Source organism: Sinocyclocheilus rhinocerous, unplaced genomic scaffold (genome assembly GCF_001515625.1).
Source record: "Sinocyclocheilus rhinocerous isolate Xijiao unplaced genomic scaffold, SAMN03320098_v1.1 scaffold1697, whole genome shotgun sequence".
Taxonomy (NCBI): domain Eukaryota; kingdom Metazoa; phylum Chordata; class Actinopteri; order Cypriniformes; family Cyprinidae; genus Sinocyclocheilus; species Sinocyclocheilus rhinocerous.
The window spans coordinates 44,112-61,978 of NW_015629509.1; the positions used below are offsets into that span (position 1 = coordinate 44,112).

General features: G+C 38.6%; 1 protein-coding gene across 7 annotated transcripts in view; it reads left to right on the forward strand.

The window, feature by feature from the left end:
- LOC107739003 (netrin-G1-like) overlaps nucleotides 1-17,867 on the forward strand; it is a 93,162-nt gene that overhangs the window by 31,804 nt on the left and 43,491 nt on the right. For all 7 annotated transcript variants that reach the window (XM_016550949.1, XM_016550950.1, XM_016550952.1 and 4 more), the window contains one exon: nucleotides 15,141-15,784. In XM_016550949.1, coding sequence (XP_016406435.1) covers nucleotides 15,141-15,784 — 644 coding nt within the window. The remainder of the gene's footprint in view (nucleotides 1-15,140; nucleotides 15,785-17,867) is intronic.

Below are 17,867 nucleotides of genomic sequence, written 5' to 3' on the forward strand. Positions count from 1 at the left end.
TTCGCTACATTATATTTCTCAGAAACATTTTAGGCTCACCCAAGGCTGCATTTATTTGATCAAAAATTAAAAACTGCAATATTGCAACATTTTTATTACAGATTAATATAACTATTTTCCTTTTTTAATATATTTTAATAATATATATATTTTGTCATTTATTCTTGTGATAGCAAGGCTGGAGCAGCAGTCATTGTTCCAGTCTTCAGTGTCACATTATTCAGAAATCATTCTAATATGATGATTTGGTGCTCAATAAATATTTTCATATTATTATCAATGTTGAATACAGTGCAATAGTTTTGTTAGGATGCTATCTCCAGTATCTGAAGTATTTAAGTTATGTTTGTCGTGAACTCACTATTCCAGAGGATAGAAGAAATAGTTTTGCCTTTGATGGAAGAAAAAAGGAAACATTTTTTGTATCCATTCAAACTGAGGAATTCTAGACCATCTTGTTTTCTACACAGAAATGTCATGAATTTCCAGAAATTCAAATTCATGGAACTGTTTCATTGAGTGGTGCTATTCAAAACCTGCATGGAGCCATTTACTGTGTGTAGAGAAAAACAAAGTTTAAAAATAATATGAATGTATTCATAGTTTTTTAAAGAATTATGGAAAAGTTCCATCTCTGTAATATTGTATGATGTTGACTAGACACTTTGAACTCTCCATACTTGATTCCCCACACACGCTCTTGTGGACCCCCACGCTGAGCCCTGACTAGTGTGGAATGAGAATTTAGGGCTTTACGTGCTATTTTCTGGGTTGTCTCATTAGATTAGTCTCAAGGCTTAATTAGTCACTTTAAGAGAGCTTAATTCATCTTTTATTTCTGAGGAGTGGAGTTAATCAGCCAAGTTGGTCCTTTTAAAGTTTTTAATAGCAGCTTGTCAGGAAGCAAATAAGTCTGTCTGGACTGAAAGAAATCCTGGTTTCATTACACATGGGAAAGTAAAAAAAAAAAACATGCTTAGAATGCATATTCACCTTTTAAATGTTTTTTTTTCTTTCTTTTTTGCGCTATGTAACAGGGCAGTGCTCTTTCTCAGTGTCTGTCTCTCTCACTCCCTGTCTTTCTGTCTCTGTAAACACAAAGGATGCTTGTGTGAGTGCTGTGTGCACACATGAATAAGTCTAGCAGAGTACAGAGGATTGTGCTCTGGTCCCTAGAGTCATCTGTCAATCATATTTCACATTCAGCGGTGAAAAAAAGAGTAAAAGAATCCCCGGCGGATGGGCCAAAGAGGCTTCACTGATCTACAAGGGTGGTAGGAGCAGAATTTAAAGACCAATGACGCTGTCTGCCAAACACAGACGACATTCAAAGTCATATTAAGTTTAATCATCCCACAGTGCTCCAGACTCAAGAAAAAATTAGCAAAATACAGCCACAAAAAACTCGTTATATCCAGGAATGGAGAAGGTGTCAATCGGACATTTGATTGAATTCTTTTGACACCTTCAGCAGCCAAACCCCTTTTGCTATTCTGAGATTGTCAGACATTCAACATAAACCAACTTAAACACAAAGGGAGATCTCACAGCCAACAGTAATTAATGTAAAACTCCCTGTCTGCACAGCAACTCTTAATTAAGCGGAAACTATATCATGAGTTGAATGGCTGTTCTAAGGGTCTGAGATTTCAAAGGAAGTTTTCTCATATCAAGAGACAATTTCCCTGTCAAAAAGATACAAATCCCAGAGAGTTGTTATGAAATTATTCTGAATGAAACCCTCAGGCTGCTATTTACAGAGATTCACCAGTGACATGGCTGAGAAATTACTTTTAGAATGCAAGTTGTAGCTGGCAGGAACAATATGGGTCCATATCGCAGTTCTTTGTAAGACATTATGAATTGCGGCAATGTGATTTGCGGATCTCTACAACCAACGCTTGTCTCCTTAGATCTAGCCCATTGCTATTATCATAAAAATATTAGTCTTTTGGAAATGCTGCAAAATTTAACACCTTACTAGGTGAAATTAGTTTTCTATCCTGGGCGCCCTCAGAGGAGGATGCGGTCAGCACAGAGACACTTGTTCATTCAGCCATAGCGGTGAAGCAGACACGCAAAATATGAATGTCTGACTGAAGGAAGAAAACACAGAGGGAGAAGGACTGAAGAAAGAGGAAATATGATCTGTCAGTCAGTTTGAGACAAGGCCAGGATTATCAGGTCTAAGACACCATGGACAGCCTTAGCCTCTACAGCTTCTGCTGCCATAGTAACCCACACCGTGGCCCCGGTCATGCACTGTGAAAGATGCTTTGTTAACCACTGAGAGACTCATGATGTGGATGAACCCAGTGGGTGGCTCGATGAAAGAGTGTGTAAATAATTCTGTAAAAGCCAATACATTTGCTTTAATCAGTTTATCAACTGTTTCAGTCCCAGTATTTTATAACAGGGAATATATTGTATATTTTTATCATATTTTTCTCAAGTCATCATATAATGTTTATAATATAGTAAATTTATCCTCCTGTCATTCCAATTTAAATTCCAGTTCAGCGTCTTTGTGGTATGTGGCCAATGCAATTCAAATTTGAACTCATGAATTAAAAAACAAGCCAATTCTTCATTTCTGAATTTGAACCTATTCTAAATTTTGTATCAAAAACACTGATGGACACCGGCATAAAAAAAATATGCATGTTATATTTTAAAAGGTTATATATATATTAGTTTTTATAAATTATGTAGCATATTTTAAAAACTTTTAAAAATATAAAATGTATGTTTATTTGCAACAGTTATGCTAACAACAATAAAAAGACATTTATGACAGTACAACAGCGACATCTGCTGACGGACACCGTGCTGCGTTGTCACGGGAACATGCCAGCTGAAAATAATGAGGAAATTACGTCGCTCCCTTTGCCAAGTGCATTCCAAACGACTACATAATGGCACGCACGTGCCCTGCTCACTCCAAAGTCCCCACTCCAAGGGGATAGGGATGATCACTTCCATTTGGAATTTACCCCGTGAACCGTTCGGTACCGATACTCGTACCATCACACCCCTACTTGGTAGGATATGCAGAGCGATATACACTAAACAAATCTTAGAATAGCAAACTGTTTGACAAATGTCCCCCATATTTACCTGTAGCTAATAATTGGAAAAGTATCTTTTTCTGGTGTATGGAATACTAATATCTAGCTTTGCTACACTGCTGCTGCTGCGGCAGAGCAAGTACCGAGACTTGCTACTGCCAATACATCCACAACATGCTGCTGTGAGCATGTAAGAAATACTGCTGCTGCACATATAACGAAATAGCCCCCAAATATAGCATATATCAGTCACCCCATATCAGATCTATACAGGTGGAGCTGGGGAAGGTGGAAGGTTTCTGAAGTGCGCTGCAACTGCTACAGCAAGCACTAGCCAAGTATTTGAGTGTTGAGCAGCAAGCTCATTGGCTGCTGATACAAAAAAGAACCAATCAGCTGTGCCATGTAATGATGTCATTATGTCAGATTGAGTTAGACCTATCAGACTGCACCATCTAGGTTTCATGACAGAACTTTGGATTTATTTATTTTTGTTTTTTTATGATACTACATCCCTTTAAGGAGTGTATGTTTGGTATTTCAGACTTTTGTTTAAAGTTAAGTATTTTTCATTTCATGTGTAAGTGTAATGTGTGTGTGGTGATTCTGTGCTCTGTAGTAATATTGCTGATTAGTTCTGGCAGATCAAAAGAAGGAATAACTGAGCGAGGCAGGTTATCAGACAACTTTGTGTGGTATTTTTGATCTTTTGTGATTGTCTAATGAGATCAGCTATGGGTGCTTTTTATGAAGAAAAGAAATCGACACTCTTTTGGTATTGAAAAGAGGAAATAATTACCAGCACTTGAATTTCTCTTTATTACTACTCATAACATTAGGGGTGGAGCGTCTAACTTCGTCCTGACTTCATTCTTACACTCATTTTCAAGCTATCAAAGAGTTTGAACCTCTGGCCCTGACAATGCTGACCCAGCACAACAAACAGACACAACTGCAAGCCGGAGAGATTTCTGCTGTCACAACACATCAGCTTGAGATCTGACATGTAATCACTCTAAACGCTAAATGGCAGCAGAAAGCCATTAATAATTACAGCAGTGGTGAGCTTTTGATAAACAACTGATGTAAGAATGAGGCTTCATCTTCAAAGCTCTGCTCTCATGCAGTGCTTTACGTGCTTTACTAAGTCCATTTTGTAAAAGTGCAGGCAGCCGTTCACTTTTCATAACTCAAGGAATCACCTTGACATATTGGAACCCAGTAAGTGTGATCTGCATCTGTGAATACAGCCTCTTAAGTGGTGTTTTGAATTGTGATTTTTCTTTCCCTTTCTCACTGTGTGTCCATAGGGAAGTCACCCAGACCATCTAAAATTATATGATCGATCTATCTATCTATCTATCTATCTATCATATTCTGGTGAATGTCTCAGCTTCTTCCTTCAATTGTTTTTTTTTTTTTTTTTTTTTGGCATTGTATCTGATCAACTCTGTTTGGACATTAATACAATAACACCTGGTCAGGTCAAACGACTCCAGATGTACAGACTGGGTTTCCTTTTATCATCCATCAAGTGAAAGCTGCATTATTTTATTGATTCATGATTCTTTACTGTAGCACACATGGTAAATAAACTATGGGCAAAACTGTATTACTTACCTGTGAAGGTTAGAGGTTTGTTGTAATGAGTATGAGTAATAATAATTGTGATGCATGCAGCACTAACTAGATTTTATCAGCTTACATCACTTCTTGAATTAGAATTACTATCACCAAAACCTGTGGGAAAAGGATTGAAAATGCTGATGTGTGTGCATATGTTAAATCCAGGCAGAGTGTTTATGTGTCAATGCATTTGGCAGGTGGGGGTTGAACTGGCTTCTCTTTTTGTCTGCTATCTCGTCCCGCTGACCTCTAGTTTGAAAATGTGAATGTAATTCTTGGTGGGATTTATCCTGGGGTCTATTACACAGTAATCTGTGTTTCCTGTATTCAAGCAGCGTTGCAGTGAAGCCCAAGTGCGTTTGTGGCCATTCTGCAGGACGAGCTCAAACGTGCTTGCGAGAGCACAGAGGCAGATTGAAAAGGAGTCGGAGCTTCAATCAAACCGAGGGCCTTGGAGAAATCTATTCCTCCACCAAGGTCTCATTTATGCACAAGTGATGGATTTAACCGCAGTCTGGGGAGGGAGAGAGAGACAGAAAGAGAAAAAGAGATTGGGGGAAATTACATGCCCAGACCCTCATGTTTATTTGTAACACCTGCAAGCCGTGCTCTTAAAATCAAATTTGCTCCTTTGTAATTTAGTGGCTAATGTCGTGTCATGTGAACATATTTGATTTAAATCATTTCATGTCAGCGCCAGGAAAAGAGATATGCAAATGGCCTGACCTGAGCCTGTCATGCGGTCTGGCAAAATGGCCTCTGACAGATTAGACATTTACATTTGAAACGATCGAGGAGAAATCGCTCTTCACACTGCTCTCCTTTAGCTGAAACAATTACACAGTAGATTTCACAACGTGAGCACTGATCTCAGTGTGGCCGCTGCATAGTAATTTCATTTCCAATGAAACAATATTGATCTATTTGTCATTTCTGAAGAGCTCAAAACAGCCACAATCAAATACGTGAAAAGCATGGCAAGAGAGTGATGGAACAGACAATACGCTTGCTGTGTTGCGATGCATATTGATGTGTTGGCGTGTGTGTACACAAATTTGCACATATGTGTTCGTCAAAGGACCATCGAGTGGGAAAAGAAAGAGAAATAGAGACAGAGACAACATTCTGTGATCTGGGTTACATGTCACAAACATCTGTCACACAAAAGGATTTGTTTGATTGGTTGGTGCTATATATCACAGTCTGCTGTCAGCCACAGTAAATTTATACTCTGTCACATTGGTGATCTGGTAATCTGAAGCCTTGCCTGCCAGTGGGACAGTCGTATCTCATTCACTTCTACCCTCGTCCAGAAATTCCCACCTGAATACATTTTTTTTTATGTGGCTTGGTCAAGATTGGTCCTAAACTACTACCATTGTCTTGACAGTAATGACTTTGATGCCATTTTACTCGTGACAGGGCTTCAATGCATCTCTTACACAAGCTTCATGGAACACTTTGACCTCCACATGAAAGGTACAGCAGATAGCATCACATTTTATGAGGACGTTTCATGACATTTCTAGGTAGCAAGAAATCAGAACAAAGTAAAAATAGGGAAACAAATTTAAGAATTGGTTCCAGAATAGGCTTTCAGTTAATGAATAGGAATTTGAACTGAACTGGCCACACCCACAGGAAGTTGAACTGGAATTTGAATTGGAATGAGAGTAAGAGAAATTTTCCTAACTCCATCTATCTGTTCATCCATCTCTAAGGCCCATAAAACTTCCTTTGGAAACATTCCAACAAAGAATTGTCAAGGCAATATTCAATGTTAAATTGAAAAATTAGTTATATTAAGTTATATTTTGATTTAATTCAACTTCCTTCAAATTCGAATTGCAGTTCAGGAATTGGCATTCTCAATTAAATTCTGAGTGGTGCACAACCCATGTATTGATACATCATGCAAATTCCCCTGCAATCACTGGCTGCAGTTCAAATGGTCAGTGGCAAATGGGGTCATAGTTAATACTGTCTGATCTCTGAGAGTCATGCTACAATACCCTCCATGCCAGGCAGTGGCAAAGTTGCTGACGCTACATAGAGTTCAGTGCACTGGGAAATGTTGACATGAGTCATGTGAAAGCGCCTTCATTCTTGATCCTGCAATGCGTGAGATTATCAGCAGGAAAATAATGGGAGTCATTACCGAGAGTAAGCATACACTGTTGATTGTGGCTGTGAAGAGGCAGGCTTTTGACATGGCTTTCATTTGCACTCTTCTGTTTGAGACAAATTATTGCTTTGATAATACATCTTCATTCCACAGCGATGTGTGATCAGCCATGAGAAAAACGCTCAGCCAGGCACTGAACAAACAAACGGTATTTGTAGGACGGGTGGGTTTTTTCAAGGCTGTGTTTAGGAAGCAAGTGTGAGGTGATTCATGACAACTGTGTGCATGTTTGTTGGTGTGAAATTACCCAGAACACATTTAATGGGGACAACAGGCCCGGATTAGAACCAGCACATGTGCAGCACATCTCTCTTTCTATTTTTCATTCTCTCGCCTTGCTTTCTCTCTATCTCTGGCCCTCTTTCTTGTTCATCAGACTTCATCAAGCTCTTTGTTGATGGGATTAACCTTACACGGTTTGGAGCCTTACACTGTCATTAGCACCAATTCACAGAAAGCTGTCTGCTTTTCCAAATGCGCTCAGCATCAAAATCCCTGGTCCACGTATCCTGGGTGTCCTGATCAGTTTAGGATTAATAGAAACATATTTAGTGATTACTGATCTTTGTCAATGTGGCAGCTATGTCAGTTTTTCTAATGTGAGTCAATGTGAGTTAATCTTTACTTAAAGTTCTCAGTGGCATGAAAAAGCTGGAAACTTTGCTTTTCAATGGCTGCATTTAAAGGTGATGTCTCTCTGATAAATGGGAGGTTTGCAGTGACTGAAAAAAAAACTAATTAATCTTTATAAGGTATTACTGTGCAGACTATTTCCTCACATCAGCCTTTACTTTTGCAGCTGCAACACAACAGATTACTGCCCTGTGGATGAAAAAAAAATAACACAAGCTTGTGAGGAAGTGTAGGTTTATGTGTGTGTGTTGGGGAAAGAAAATCAGATTGTGGACCTTAAATATATTTATCTATGGAGATACTGTAATGTTTGAAAGCTTAGGCTGATTCTTTACAATTACTATGAAATCTGTCTCTCTCTGACTATGTCTCTATTATTATCTATCAGTGGCGAGCGGTGACTTTTTTAACCGGGTATGCTGAGTGATAAGACCCACCCCCGTTTTAGGACACTAAAAAGGGATAACAGATGACAAATAAGAAACACCGTGGCAGGTGTCGATTTAAAAGTATGCACATTTCCTACCTTATTTGTAAATGAAATTCATCTCCAATCCTTTTCTATCGTTTCAGGTTTATCCATTGCTATTCAAATGCTAGAAAAATATAGCTGGTTTTCCAAGTAAAAACCGCCAAATAACGTTTACACGTAGTTACGTTATGATACGTAATCAGAGGGTGGGGAGATGGGGGATTCCCCCGGTCTATATGTCTCTCTGCATCAGCGAAATTATTTTTTTTATTCCCAGTGAATAGGAGTTAAAACTCCCACCCGGGTGACACTAGGCTACTCCAATAACAGACCATGCAAAATACCCAAAAATATTTAAAATATTGCAATACTTAATATATAAGTAACGTTGCAACCTTGCTAACAACAATAAAATCAGAGAAGGATTTCAGCTGTAAGCAATACGAGCATACACAAAAACAAAGGGAACAATATTATGTTTGTTATTATTAAAATGTTATATAGCCCATGTTTTTATTTAAAAAAAATGAATTTACTGCTTAGGCAATAACGTTGACAATAACGCATATCTTCAACATACGTTGTCTATGACCAAAAACATAAGAAGATATGTTTTCAGTGGACTTTTAAAATTAGCTTTGCTTGAGAAAATACAAAATATACAGTTAGTGTTTTTTTTTCTTTTGATTTAGTTGAGTTGGTTTTGCATCAAACACGATGTGATTCTCGGCAATCGAGATCTGACAGGAACACCACATATTTCCGCTTGGGCGAGCGCTTCGCGAATAGCTTACCTCGCGCATGAAATCAGCCGCAGACCAGCAAATCACCAAGAATGCCCTATAATCCTGACGAGTCACAGCAATAGAGCGGAGGCGAGAAAGCTGCGGAGAATCCGCTCTCCCGGAAGCAACCGTAACTGGTAGATTTAAAGAAAATTTCTGCCGTTTGGCAAATAAATCATTTTACGTACTTATTCCTTACTCTTTAAGCTTTAAGTTACATTTCAAATGACAAGGGATCAACTTCTAATCATTTATATGAATTATCCAGTGAACTTATTCTCTCAAATGGCCTGGGTATGCGGAGCATTCACAGCTTATATGGACGGAACGCCACTGTTATCTATTATAATTATTCTCATAACCAGCCTTGGTGTCTTATATTTTTAGTGGACATTATGTCATTTGCAATCTTCTGTTTTCATAAAATTGCGCTAGGTAGCCAAAAAACTTGCAGCCTGCACAGCAAAATCCCCAGAGTTAAATCAACTCTGCTTAGAGTACATATTGTCCCAATCTACAGAGTGTTAAAGTAACACTGAAGCAGAGTTACCACTGTTGAGGATTATGTGATATGTTTTCATGTCTAAAAGCCTGAGCAATAGTTGTTCATCTTCAACATTGTTAACAGCAGGTTTTCTTTACTAATGCTCACTCATCAATTAATTAATTGCTTAATTATCCCATTAACTTTAACTCGGCTTCAGTGTTACTTTAACACTCTGTAGATTGGGACAATATGTACTCTGAGCAGAGTTGATTTAACTCGGGGGATTTTGCTGTGTGAATCTTGCTGCAAATAGGGTAAACGTACCTATTAAGCACACTTCCATATTTGAAAAAATAATGTATTATCATACTTGATGTCTTAACCAGTTGATGTGTTTGTTACTACAGTATATACCTCCTGTAATTTCAAGTCAATCAGATCATTGCACACTGAGATATGAGTCTCCATGTGTTCACACTGTCTGGCGGCCATTTTGAAAAAGAGGAGCTCCTTAAATGTGCATTTTTTTAGATGTTTAAGCCTTTATTTTGGGTAAGTTTCACTACTTACTGTAAAATTAAGAGATCAATGTTTAGGCTTTTGCATATTATAACCTGGAACTTGGATGTGGGAAATGATTACAGTTAGATCCAAAAGATAGTTTTAGCAACGCAGCGCAGATGCTACAGAACATAGTTAGCTGACTGGCTGTATAAAATTGTGTGCTATACTAATAATAATATAATAACTTCACAGGCATTACTGGCTTGTACTTTTAAATCCATAATATTATAAATTGACAGTTTATTGCTAGTCTGTGGTTTTATACTGCTGTAATTTTTAAAGATTTCATATTATTGATATGATTGATACCAGCATGGCGCCGCAAATGGCAGCAAGGACGCTGAGCTCCGCGATTCTTCTATTGTTTTTGTTTGTTTGTTCTGTGTTTTGTCATTTTTCTTCTATAAGTTTTACCAGAGACGAACTCCTTAACATTAAGCAGCACATCCCAGACAACATTTTTCCGGTTTTTGATTATTCGGACGTTTTGTTGGACATTCTAGTCGGAGGTACAGCGGTGTTGTTCAAACGCGCGTGCAGACGCAGAAGAGGGAAACGCGCCGGCGCCCTGGTGAAGCTCCGCGCGCGCGGCTTTCGGACTGCGCTCCCAAGCATTCATCTTGCGAATGTCCGTTCCCTTCCTAACAAAACGGATGAACTTCTTCTCCTCACCCGCACCAACAAGGACTTTTCAAACTCTGCTGCACTGTGCTTCACTGAAACCTGGCTGAGTGAAGCCATTCCGGACAACGCGCTTCATCTGCCGGGCTACCAGCTGTTCAGAGCGGATCGCATCGCGGAGTTAACGGGGAAAACCAGAGAAGGTGGATTGTGTTTCTACATCAACGAACGTTGGTGTTCAGATGTAACAACGCTGAAAAAGGTATGCTGTCCTAATTTAGAGGCACTCATCATAAACTGTAAACCTTTCTACTCGCCGCGGGAGTTTTCCTCTTTCATTCTCGTGAATGTGTACGTGCCTCCGGACGCGTGCGTGAGCGCCGCGATGCAACAGCTGGCCGAACAAATAACTGAAATGGAGCAAAGGTACCCAGACTCTATTTTAATCATTCTTGGAGATTTTAACAAATCAAATCTCTCCCGTGAACTGCCAAAATACAAGCAGCACATTACGTGTCCCACCAGAGACAGCACTATTTTGGATCACTGTTACACAGCAATAAAGGATGCATATCACTCTGTCCCACGAGCAGCTTTGGGGCTCTCTGATCACTGTTTGGTTCATCTAATACCGACCTACAGGCAGAAACTGAAATCAGCTAAACCTGTATTAAGGACTGTAAAAAGATGGACTAATGAAGCAGAGCAGGATTTACAAGCTTGTTTTGACCTCACTGATTGGAGCATCTTTGAAGCTGCAGCCACCGATCTGGACGAGCTCACAGAGACTGTAACTTCATATATCAGTTTCTGTGAAGATATGTGCATTCCTACCAGGACATTCTTATCATTTAATAATGATAAACCGTGGTTTACTGGGAAACTCAAACAGCTTCGTCACGCCAAAGAGGATGCTTACAGAAGTGGGGATAAAATCTTGTATAACCAGGCCAGGAACAGACTAACAAAGGAGATCAGAGTGGCTAAAAAAAACTACTCAGAAAAGCTGAGAAAAGAGCTTTCAGCAAACGATCCAGCGTCAGTATGGACTGGTCTGAGGAACATCACCATGTACAAGACACCACCCCCACAGCTTGCGGAGAATCAACAATTGGCTGACGATCTGAATGTGTTTTACTGCAGATTTGAAAAGGATCGTCTACCACCCCCCATCCGCTCTGATCTGCACTTCACACCTTCACCTACCACCCCTGCAACCCCCCTCCCTCCCTCCCCCACCATTCAACCTGTGCTTAAGGTCTGTGTAGAGGATGTGAACCGGGTCTTCAGGAAGCAGAAATCTAGAAAAGCTTCAGGCCCAGATGGTGTTTCACCTGCCTGTTTAAAAGTCTGCGCTGACCAACTGGCCCTGACATCAATAAGAAAAAGTATAATTTCATAGATATTGTTAATAGTAGTTGTTCATAATAAAATATGTATGACCTTAATACATGATCTAGATTATTTATTTTGCAAAATATTGTAATTTTAATAAATATTACATTAAATTTATAAAAAATTGTTGTTGCTCCAATTAAGCTCTGTGTGCTCTCTTTAAGCTCTTCTACATTAAATTGAGATGCACCTAAATACAGGTGCATCTCAATCAGTTAGAATGTCGTGGAAAAGTTCATTTATTTCAGTAATTCAACTCAAATTGTGAAACTCGTGTATTAAATAAATTCAATGCACACAGACTGAAGTAGTTTAAGTCTTTGGTTCTTTTAATTGTGATGATTTTGGCTCACATTTAACAAAAACCCACCAATTCACTATCTCAACAAAATAGAATACTTCATAAGACCAATAAAAAAAAAAAATTAGTGAATTGTTGGCCTTCTGGAAAGCATGTTCATTTACGTTTCTGTGTTCATTCCCATGAATTAAATGTTTTATTGGTTTTATTTGATTTTTGAATATGTGTTACTTAGCTGAACGCAGACTAGTATATTTGTTGCAATGTGCTTAAATTATACTTCATTATGAATATATAACTGATCAAATTGAATGCCTTGTTTCCTGATTTTAGTGTTCAGTTTTTTTTTGTTGCTGTTTTATTTTTTTGTGATTGACTTTGTACCTTCAAAAAACTTTTTTTTTTTCAATTATTCTTTAAAAAGGTTGTTTAAAATAAACAAGAATTTTTAATAAAATATGATGTGAGCTTAATGGGAACAGGGGTGTGCTTAAAGGGTACAAAAATGTACCCATTAAGCACAGCCGGACTTTTTGCATTTAATGATGTATATCTTAGTTGAAATGCTTTTGTCATTTAAAATAAAATTAAATAATTGTGTGTAAGAGATTAATATTTTATTTTAACATAACTTTTTGTACTGAAACCAATATCTTGTGCAATAAAAATGTCTCAATGTAGATTTTGGTGATCTTAATAGGTACGTTTACCCTATGTTCTGATTGTCACTTGACCCCAATATGCACAAACATTTTTTCCAAAGATTTATCCTTGTGCTTGCCTGTGTGTAACTTACTTTACCATACTTTACTGGGGTGTTGTGAGTAGCTGACTGGAGATTTCTGTGCAGTAAATCAGGTTTTCAGATTTTTTTAATGCATTGCTAAGCAGTTGCTAGGAAATTCTGGGTGGTTGCTAGGTGGTTGCCTATTGTCAAGTCTTTCTAAATATGGCATCAATGTAAGTCTATGCAATTTGTTTTCCTATTTCATTGCCTGCCAGGAGAACAATTAATTGCACACCTCTCCTCAACAAGCTGTGCAAAAGGAGTTATTCATTCATGTTCAAAACACAAACATAATTTTTAGCTTAATTTAGCTTGATTCTTTGGGGAAGGGGTTTGTTTAAATCACTTAATCACACATTCCAAGTATAAGCAATAGTTATATTGATGCTTGCTCGCTAAATATAGAGGGCTATAGACACCAATTAGTTCTTCTCTTCATAGGAGAGCTACTAGTGCCTGAAGCACACGCTGAGATAGAACAGCATGAATGAACAGCTCTGCCTTCCTGACTGTAGGGTCTAGTGATAGGCATGTGGACTCACTGGTGGGTCTGATCATTCTCTAGGCTTATGTGCACGGCTGTAGAGGACAGGCTGGAGAGCATATTAATGCCACTTTGTCAGAATTAAGAGGTTAAATGGTTGTCAGGACTTCGTTGTCACATTGCCTTAGAGGACAAGGCAAGAGGAAAAGCCTATTAACAGAAGCACTCCTTTTTTTCCCCCTGTGTACCTCTCTGCCACTGTGTCGCTCATTTTCTTCTCTGCAGTCCCTTTCTCCACCTATCCTTTATCACCATGCTCTTCCCCAGCGTCCAGGCCTGTGGATTCCCGCAGAGAGACAGACATCTCCCACTTAATCAGCTGCTGTGTTTCTTGTTCAGATAAATTAGAGCTTGTTCCTCTTGAGAGGTATTTCCTGGAGGACGCCAACGCCACCCGACAGTATAACAGCCCCACGAACCCCTGCTTAGTGCACACCAGCATTTGGCGCAGCTGAACATACCAGTACGCTGATTAGTTTGACAGGTTGCTAAAGTGTGTAGAAGGACAATGACATTAGGGCACATGGTCTTCACGCAAACAGCAGCACTCTTGTTTCAATGCTTCTTTCTGAATTGCAGATCCGTGGTATATTTTCACCTGCCAGCAGTGGCTGACAAAAGTGCACCTTTGGGTGTCCTTACCTGAAGGTGCAGAACAAGGTAGCCTTTATGCAAAAGAATGACTTCAGGAGAGTGTATTATTCACATTTTGTCAGTCTGACCTTCATATTTTTCTATTTTTAATGAGCATTTTAACATGAATTCCTGTCCATTTTTACCTCTTTAGAGACTCCATTTTCTTGTTCTTTATTATCATGGATTGATGGAACTGGAATTAGGGGAGGGCCCTTTGTCTCTCAGGTGTGAACCACTAAATATTCATGGCCATTGTCACTCCCTCGCATAAAGCTTGTCTATCACAAAACATGTCTTACAAAATTTAAATCAATATATTGTTTTCTGTGAATGAGTAAACAAGATGATTTTCACATCATTTTGATGTAAATATTCTAGCCTACAAGACTGATTACTCAAAAGTCTTATTCAGAACTATTCAGTATGGGTTTTATGGCCTTATTTCAGCTACATTTTCCCCCCCAAAACTTACTAACCACGCATAATTTTTTTTTTTCTAAAAAATGCATAATGCAATGCAAACATGTATATCCATCTTGCTCACATATTATTGTAGCACAGTTTGTGTGGAATACAAAAAAATTACATATTGGCCAATAGTATGTTATAAGTAGCTGAAATAAGCACGAATGTCAGGGCATGTCAAAACATCTCAGAATCACCTCAGACCCCAAAGGGTTAAAACAGGGAATAATCTTCTCATAAATGATGTGCTAAACAAGTCTGGTTTTACTGGTTGTCTGCACTCGGGAACTTGACTTTAAATGGCTCTAAAAAAGATCTATGAGTCGTTGGGCATTTAATGGCCAGTCCTTATCTGGATTTAGCCAACAGCTGGAGAATAGATTCAACCACTGCTTCACATCCATAATATCACTCATGTACCACCAAGGCCAGTGCCTTTGAAATATAAATTGTCTTCGTTTAATTGGCCTGCACCAGCCTATACCCCAAATTTGCACACGATGTGATAAAGCACATTTAAAGGCACTTTTGTTTGGATTCTCACTTAACTGTTGTCTTATTTATCTTGTAGGAAAACCCCTATATGTGCAACAACGAGTGCGACACAGCCACAGAAGAGCTGGCCCACCCCCCTGAGCTCATGTTTGACTTTGAGGGCCGCAACCCCACCACTTTCTGGCAGTCCACCTCCTGGAAGAAGTACCCTAAACCTCTGGCAGTCAACATAACCCTGTCATGGAACAAGACCATTGAGCTGACCGACGACATTGTCATCACTTTTGAGTCGGGTCGGCCGGAGCAGATGGTTCTGGAGAAGTCTCTGGACTATGGACGTAGCTGGCAGCCCTACCAGTTCTACGCTACCGACTGCCTTGACGCTTTCACTATGGAGCCCAAAACGGTGAAGGACATTACCCAGCACACATTGCTGGACATTATCTGCACTGAGGAATATTCCAGAGGTTATGTGTGGAAGAACGACAAGACTGTACGCTTCGAAATCAAAGACCGTTTTGCACTGTTCGCCGGCCCCAAGCTGCACAATATGGCCTCGCTGTATGGACAACTGGACACAACCAAGAACCTGAGAGACTTTTTCACCATTACTGACCTGCGCATACGTCTGCTCAGGCCTGCCACGGGCGCCACCATGGTGGATGAGAACAACCTTTCCAGATACTTCTACGCCATCTCTGACATTAAAGTACATGGCAGGTAAGACATTTAACTCCGTTGCAGTCAAATTTTGGTTGGGGTTTGTTGCCTTTGGCTCTTTTCTTTTATTCGTTTTCCTAACAAACCATTTATCATTCTGTAGTTCTGTGTATTGGGAGGCAGGGTAGGTGTACTTCACTTTATATTTTTCAAAGAATGTTTTATGCATAGGCTTGATTTATTTAAACAGCTAGACAGAACTACAGTGTATTGGTCTTACAATTATTTTTAACAATACATAAAAAAGATCTGGGGGAAACATTTAGTGTAAGTGCAAATATGTACTTTGGGAATCAAGCAAAAACTACTGTTCTCATTAACTCTTTAATTTCAGTGTGTGTGTGTTTTTCCAGAATGAGAACCTTACTGAAATTAGAATGCTTTTTTAGATTGTTCTTCATGTTTTACTAAACTCTTGCATAGTCAAGAATTTTTGCAGTGTTCTGAAATATACTTTCTAATTTGACACCTTGTGATCAATCTCAAGACTGTGAAATTCACTGTTCTGACACCAAGGCTATAAACAGGAGTTCATTCTCTAATTATACACGTATCAGGGGCCATACCCGCCTCCATCTCATCTCACCTTTACATGTTCATTTCTTTTACAAGGAGACAAGATTAATTTCAGCATCTGTCCCAGCCTTTTCATCACATTATTGTCAGAGGTCAATAATAAGAATGCTAATTCATTCAAAGAAAGCCTATTTTAAGTATTTAATGTAGGTTTAATTCTGTAATTTTAATACACCAGAAATAATAATAATTTAAATAATGTATTATTATTTTGTTTTATTACATTTTTTAATAGTACATACACATAGTACAGCATATTCTGCACATTTTTTAGTAAAAAATTAGCAATCACATTGTTTTATTATAGAGGAATTAGACTGTGGAAAGTAGGCAGAGAAAATCTAATCTACAGTAAACTTTTCATCAGAGTGTACAATGCCGTGTGTTGAATGTGTGAATGTTTCTAAACCTGTTAGTGGGTGAAGATGACAGTTGATCACAGAAGGCTGTAAATTTTAAACCTCCCTCAAGGCTGTGTTCTCATTAATGGTGCACAGTGATGATCGGTGAGTGTCATCTCTGACGGATATTTATAAGAGCAGTGACTTGTCGTCTTGTTTCTAAAAAGGTAATCCAGAGTTCAGCAGCATGCTCGTTGTTGTGGGTTTTTTCTCTGAGCCTCCCTGTCATGGAGAATCATGATTCATCTCCCTACACGTACTCACAGGAAGCATACGCTCCTTCATCCCCTGAAATGTGTTTCTGCCTCACGGTGCATGAGCCACTAGAGTCTGGCAGGAGGCAGATGACCCCAAGCACAGGAATGCCTGATCTCAGAAGAGATTCAGTCTATATCGGTTTGAAACAAAGGAGCCGAGATGCAGCCCTAGAATGGAGAGCTACTGTAAGTAGGTCAGCAAAATGAAAGAAAAGAGAGGAAAAAGGTACACCTTGGTCCAGTGTCACACACTAATGTTTGTTGTGTGAAGATGCCATATTTATTAATAATGATTTAATATCATATTTTGTTATGAGGGTCAAGTATGTATGTTTTGGAAGAGTAGATTAATATCTAATATTATAAATACATTGGAGCGGCATCTTGTTTGTGTGAGAAACAGTTAAAAAAGAAAAATTAGGTTTCCTTCATCTGAAGTGACTTTGTAAAGTCACTGTAAAATCTGTTAGATTATAGACTATATTATACCTTCTATCTATTATATTCTATCTATATATTTATAAATATAAAGCAGTAACAGTATTTTAGTATAATTATATGAATTATATTTATTTAGCATTTTCAGTTGCATTTTTGTCGCTCAGTTAAATTAATTTCATATATATACAGTATATATATATATATATATATATATATATAACCTAGGATGACTTGAGGGTGAGTAATTTGTGGGCTAACTTTCATTTTTGGGTGAACTAACCCTTGAAATGTTTTCACGGAACCTTGCAAAAGCAGCGCGTTACAATGGTGAGGGAAAAGCTCTGTGTATTTCGTGTAATCACATCCATACAGTTTATGATCACAACAACAACAACGTTTGTCAGGCAT